Source organism: Urtica dioica, chromosome 4 (genome assembly GCF_054948205.1).
Source record: "Urtica dioica subsp. dioica isolate 48M chromosome 4, U.dioica_male_clone48M_v1_H2, whole genome shotgun sequence".
Classification (NCBI taxonomy): Eukaryota; Viridiplantae; Streptophyta; class Magnoliopsida; order Rosales; family Urticaceae; genus Urtica; species Urtica dioica.
Window position 1 is genome coordinate 21,957,867 of NC_142759.1, and position 6,343 is coordinate 21,964,209.

The 6,343-nt window shown below is 35.7% G+C and overlaps 2 protein-coding genes across 2 annotated transcripts in view; both read left to right on the forward strand.

The window, feature by feature from the left end:
• The first annotated feature begins 4 nt into the window (after nt 1-4).
• On the forward strand, nt 5-2,893 carry LOC149401214 (uncharacterized). Its single transcript, XM_089611047.1, has 7 exons — nt 5-137; nt 844-1,218; nt 1,297-1,524; nt 1,611-1,965; nt 2,044-2,171; nt 2,250-2,385; nt 2,483-2,893. The coding sequence occupies exons 2-7, from the start codon at nt 875-877 to the stop codon at nt 2,720-2,722; spliced, it is 1,431 nt and encodes a 476-aa protein (XP_089467173.1). The 5' UTR covers nt 5-137; nt 844-874; the 3' UTR covers nt 2,723-2,893.
• Nucleotides 2,894-5,029: 2,136 nt separating this feature from the next.
• Nucleotides 5,030-6,343, forward strand: part of LOC149401215 (pathogenesis-related family protein) — a 1,931-nt gene continuing 617 nt past the window's right edge. The window contains exons 1-3 of the mRNA XM_089610621.1: nt 5,030-5,364; nt 5,479-5,611; nt 6,038-6,340. Of these exons, the coding sequence (XP_089466747.1) occupies nt 5,188-5,364; nt 5,479-5,611; nt 6,038-6,340 (613 nt within the window). The 5' untranslated portion in view covers nt 5,030-5,187. The remainder of the gene's footprint in view (nt 5,365-5,478; nt 5,612-6,037; nt 6,341-6,343) is intronic.

Genomic DNA, 6,343 nt, shown 5'->3' on the forward strand with positions numbered 1-6,343 from the left:
ACTCTCCACGGATCTCCTTCGCAGCAAGTCGCGTTTGTTGGTGTATATATCCCGATTCTCTCTCTAAAGATTATATTTTTGGATTTCCGGTTCAGAGTGAATTCCAATCTGGGTGCGTTGACCGGCTCCTTCGTTTTGTAAGTACCTCTGATTAGTTGTTCTTCGTTGACAATTTTTTCTCGCTGCGTTTGGGATTTGAGTGGCGGCTTTGATGTTTTTACGCGATCTGTGTTCTGTTCGATTCCGTTTGAGCTGTGTTCAATTGGTTTACGATTTGGTAGCGGCGATCTAGATCTATACTCTTGTAACGAATTCTGAATTGATTAAATTAAATCTGGTTGGTGTTTGTAAAACATAGCATTTTTTAAATTTGTTTGTGGATTTTTTAATATATATGGATCTGTTTTTTTCATGATTAGTAAAAAATAATTTTTTTTCATTTTTTCATGATTTTTCGTGATGAGTGTCTAGGGTAACAATTTGTTACGTTCATTTTTTTGTTGTTATGTTCATTTTTTCATAATTAGTAAAAATATTTTTTTTTTTTCATTTTTTCATGAATTTTCGTAATGAGTGTCTAGGGTAGAAACTAGAACGGAATGGGTTTTCTTTGTCTTCCGTGTTTACCTGTTCATTATTATAAGCATTGTTCATTACTTGATTAGAAATCTAATGATCCCGAGTCTTTTTATTGTTAAATTTCGGATATTTCAGGTTTATAATAACCCAGATTGTTATGTTCAGTCATTTGCAAAGAAAGTTTTATACTTTCCCTTGTTGTTCTAGCCCTTGCATGTCTGAGTTTATGATATTGACATGATTCGGGTCTTCTATAATTGGCAGGTTGGATTAACTTAGATTTGGAAAAACCAAGATGGGTGGGGGGTTTCGAGTGCTTCACCTGGTCAGGCCGTTTCTGCCGTTCTTGCCGGAGGTTCAGAGTGCTGACCGAAAGGTTCCGTTCAGAGAGAAGGTGATTTACACAGTGATCGCTCTTTTCATCTTCTTGGTTTGCAGTCAGCTTCCTCTGTATGGAATCCACTCCACAACCGGCGCCGATCCCTTCTATTGGATGCGAGTCATCCTCGCTTCAAGCCGTGGAACTGTTATGGAGCTCGGAATCACGCCCATCGTCACCTCTGGGATGGTCATGCAGCTTCTCGCTGGCTCTAAGATCATCGAAGTCGACAACAATGTCCGCGAGGATCGTGCCCTCATGTATGTATTCTCGACCACATTCTTCGCTCTGTTTGTTTACCATTTGGGTTTTGGCTTAACTGCGTGTTTTTCTCTCAGGAATGGAGCGCAAAAGCTGTTGGGTATTCTGATAGCAATTGGAGAGGCTGTTGCCTATGTGGTGTCTGGAATGTATGGTAGTGTTGACCAACTTGGTGTTGGCAATGCTATTCTTATCATCCTTCAGCTCTTTTTTGCTGGGATCATCGTCATGTGTTTGGATGAACTTCTTCAGAAAGGATATGGTCTAGGCTCCGGAATTTCTCTTTTCATAGCAACCAATATCTGGTGAGTCTTAAAGTACATATTTACTTCCAATTGAAGAAGATAGTCGTACGTTGTTACTCATGAAAACTTGTATTGTTGCTTTGCAGCGAAAACATTATCTGGAAAGCTTTCAGCCCCACCACCATTAACAGCGGCCGTGGAGCTGAATTCGAGGGTGCTGTGATTGCTCTTTTCCATCTCCTGATCACACGAACGGACAAGGTCCGAGCGCTGCGAGAGGCGTTTTATCGGCAGAATCTTCCAAACGTGACGAACCTGCTCGCGACTGTTCTGATATTCCTGATTGTGGTCTACTTCCAAGGGTTCCGTGTTGTCCTCCCGGTGAGATCGAAGAACGCCCGTGGACAACAGGGATCGTACCCCATCAAGCTCTTCTACACCTCGAACATGCCTATCATTCTCCAATCTGCACTTGTCTCCAACCTCTACTTCATCTCTCAGGTACATTCACATGTGTTTGCTGATCTTTGCTCATAGTGGTTGTGGGTTTGTTATTCTGATCATCCTTTGTATGTACAGTTGTTGTACAGGAGGTTCGGTGGAAACTTTCTAGTCAATCTTTTGGGAATATGGAAGGAATCCGAATACTCGGGTGGTCAGTATATCCCTGTGGGTGGTCTGGCTTATTACATCACTGCTCCTTCAAGGTAACTCACTAAACTTTCTGTCTTGGAAACCAGTTATATATAATGGTTCTGATTGATTGCATTGAAAAAACTCTGCAGCTTAGCTGACATGGCAGCCAATCCATTCCATGCCCTGTTCTATCTCATATTTATGTTGTCGGCCTGTGCTCTTTTCTCAAAGACATGGATCGAAGTTTCTGGATCATCGGCCAAGGATGTTGCCAAGCAACTTAAGGTATGTAAAATAAATAAATTATGGAACTGTAGCGAATTTGCTAAAAGTTTTGACAAGTTTGAGTGAGTGATTTTATTATTTGGTGTGATGTAATCAGGAACAACAAATGGTGATGCCGGGGCATCGCGAGTCGAACTTGCAGAAGGAGCTGAACCGATACATCCCGACCGCAGCGGCGTTCGGAGGAATGTGCATCGGAGCACTCACTGTGTTGGCTGATTTCATGGGCGCCATCGGATCTGGAACCGGAATCCTTCTCGCGGTTACAATCATCTACCAGTACTTTGAGACCTTTGAGAAGGAGAGAGCCACAGAGCTTGGCTTCTTTGGCTTCTAAACTCATTAAAATCATGGTTGGTTCCGGGAGACGTAATTAGGTCTGTTCGAGGTGAAGGAAGGTTTTAGAGAGACTAGTCAATTGTTAAAATTTTGAACGCTAGAAATTGTAACCTTTTCTCTTTTGTCATTTTTACCCCACAATACATTCAATCGACGGATCTTTTTTTTCTTTTTGTTCCAACACTTTTGATCCCCTTTGAATAGGTCTGTACAAAACCGAATTTATCCGATATCCAAACCGAACCGAAACCGAAATTTGGAGCCACGTCAGCTAACCGAAATTCGGATTCGGATAACCGATCCGGTTTACAAAACTGGATCGGATATCGGATTTGATTTTGGGAAAATCTGGATATTGGATATTTAACCGATTTTTTTTTAATTAAAAATAAATATATATTAAAACAAATTTATGTCACTATTATTAACATGATGGTCAAGTTGTCATAGAAAAACAAACTTCTCATATATCAACTCATACTGCTATTATAACTTGATTATGTGATCTATAAATGTAATATACAAATTCAATTGTTGTATGGTTTATTATGATAATTAGGGTAGTAAATTTTAATTTTATATTATGATATTTACATGTGCTGATAGTAGGAGACGAGTGTCCTTTTGAATTTAATTTTTTAACTCAGTTTTAGATTATGTATTGTCATTTTGGAGCTTTATAAGAGTCGTTTGTACTCGTTTTTTGAATTTTTACAAACCGGATTTGGATTTTAGAAATTGGATATCCATTTTATAAAATTGGATATTAAACTGGATCTGAAATTTTACAAACTGGATAACCGAATTTTAAAAATTGGATACTGGATTTAAGAAACCGGATAACCGAATTTCGGTTTTAGACTAAATTGGATCGAATACTAGATCGAGTTTTTAAAAACCGAAAATTCGGATTCGGATACTAAAAATGTCAAAAACCGAACCGAACCGATCCAGTTTCACTCCTACCTTTGAATACATAGATACTGGGTTTTATTTATTTGCCTATTTTGGAAATGTATTACCATCGTCACAGCATTGTTTTGTCTTGAATAGGTGTTGGTTACGGTTTTATCATCTGTAATTAGAAATATCATAACCCGAACCAGTGCCCGACTATTCACTTCGGATGCTTGAAGTAGTCGGACCTGACCCGATTGAGGTGTCTGGTAGAGAACTTTAAGCTAGCTTTAGATATGTGTTTATTAAAATTATTGGCATAGTTTTTAGATGATTTACTTTGTTTTTCCAATTTGTTGCTTTTTTTATTATAGTTTGCCCGATTAATTTAGGAAGAACCAGGTTACGAAAATTATCAAGTATCATCTTCTTGCAATTGACATTAAGATTATAGCTAAACTATTGCACCACTTAAATTAAAAATATTAATGATATAATTTTATTACTGATTTAAAATATTAACTAATGCAGCTCTCTTAATAAATAAACAGCCAAAGTTATAATTAACCTTCGAGATTCATAAATATTGTCTACAAAGCTAATGATATTAACTAATGAAGTCGTTATAGAATAGTTATAAAATTTAATTGAGGCTGTTAACAGTTAAAACTAAGTAATATTAGCTAGATAAATCGGGATTGAAATTTAATGGAACTTTAATTTTAAAATGAAGTTAATAAATATGTAAAATTAATAATATTAACAAATGAAGTTGAAGAAATTAAGTATAAGAAATTTGATGGCTATTCAATTAAATATTGAAATATAATTAAGCTCAAGTTAGCTATATCGTCATATAGCGCTGAATATATATTAATTATTGAAATATAATTAAGCTCAAGTTAGTTTGTGCTATATATTAATTATTTGATAGTTCAACTAGCATTACTGCTTACCTCTCCCTAAAACTAATTTATAATATAATATATATAATTGTATAATCAAAGTTACTTGCCTTTTAAATCGAATTGGATACATGGTAATTGCAATGGTTAATCAGATTTCTTAACTTTTAAATTCGAATTAATTGATAACCCAACATTAATGAAAGAAACTAATAATAGTTACTAATAAAGTTAAAATATATCAACTACTAAAGTTTGTCAGAAATGTTTATTGTTTCTTTTTCGTTCTTTAATCAGAGTAATTATGATTAATCCCTAATGCGAAAGTACAATAAAATAGTATGGAAAGTATATTCTGCATTTATTACATAGATACCCATATGGGCCATATCTATCACTAATTATGTTATATATAAAATATTACTTATCAAAATATCAAAATTCTTACCTTACCAAAAGTAAGATATACATTAAGAGACAAATCTGTCTTACGTGGTATGTATTGATCTAATTCATATTATATCTAATTATGGTGATTATTTTCTAATATTCAAGAGCAATGAACCGACCCACATGATTGCTGTATTTGGCTATAAAAAGGAACACCTAGAAGAAGCTTTTAGTCCTTATCAAGAGTCTGAAGAGAACAATCGTGATAATAATGGCTAGTAGTGGAAATACAGATGAAGAGAGTTCATTGGTGAAGAAAGAGGTGGTTGAAGATAAGTACAGATCTTTCTTGAGCAGTGACGACCCAAACACCACTATTCAGTGGAGACACGGTGGTCCTCCGACTTATGATAGCGTTAACCTACTCTTTGAACAAGGAAGAACTAAGGTTATCACTACTGATCATCATAAATTATAAATTTACTACTCTTTATAATTATTTTTTATAATTCTATTTCATATACTAGTCATGAATATATATGATGTATATATGTATGTGTAGGAGTGGGCAAAGGGATCGCTTGAAGAGATAGTACAAAACGCTGTCAAGTCATGGGAAATGGAGCTTTCTCACAAGACTCGCCTTCAAGATTTCAAGACTATCAACCCGGATAAATTCAGGCTCTTCGTTAATGGTATATACAGGATTTAAGGATTATATATACTTTTTCAAAACTATTTTTAATTTTTTTTTACTATTATTTCAATCACAAAATTTGATATAAAAAAAAATCACAAATTGACACGTACATAATGAGATCTTTAGGGTGTTCATCAAGCAGGCTAATCATCTTAGGTCAAATCCTAAAAATTGGTTCCATTTTGTTGAAATATAATATATATATATATATATATATATATATATATATATATATATATTAACAAATACGGGACGATGATTATCAAGACACTAGTATTTACTCATGAGTTATCCTTTGTCTTACGTGTCCGCGCTTTGATGATCGAGGATACATATATGCATGTAAGATGACACGTCATTAATCATGATATATATATATATATATATATATATATATATATATATGTATAATGATATACAGGAAAAGAAGGGCTGAACGGAGAAGAGACTCTAAAGATTGGAAGCTACAACGCGCTGTTGAAGAGCTCTCTGCCGGAAGAATATAAATACTACAAAGCCGAGGAAGAGAGCTTCGATTCGTCTCACGAGCTTTTCCGATCGGCTTTGCCACGTGGCTTTGCGTGGGAAGTTGTTCAAGTGTATTCGGGTCCGCCGGTGATCGCCTTCAAGTTCCGCCATTGGGGCTTCTTTGAAGGTCCGTACGAATCTCACGCTCCGACCGGTGACCTTGTTCAGTTCTATGGCCTCGCAACTCTCAAGGTATGCC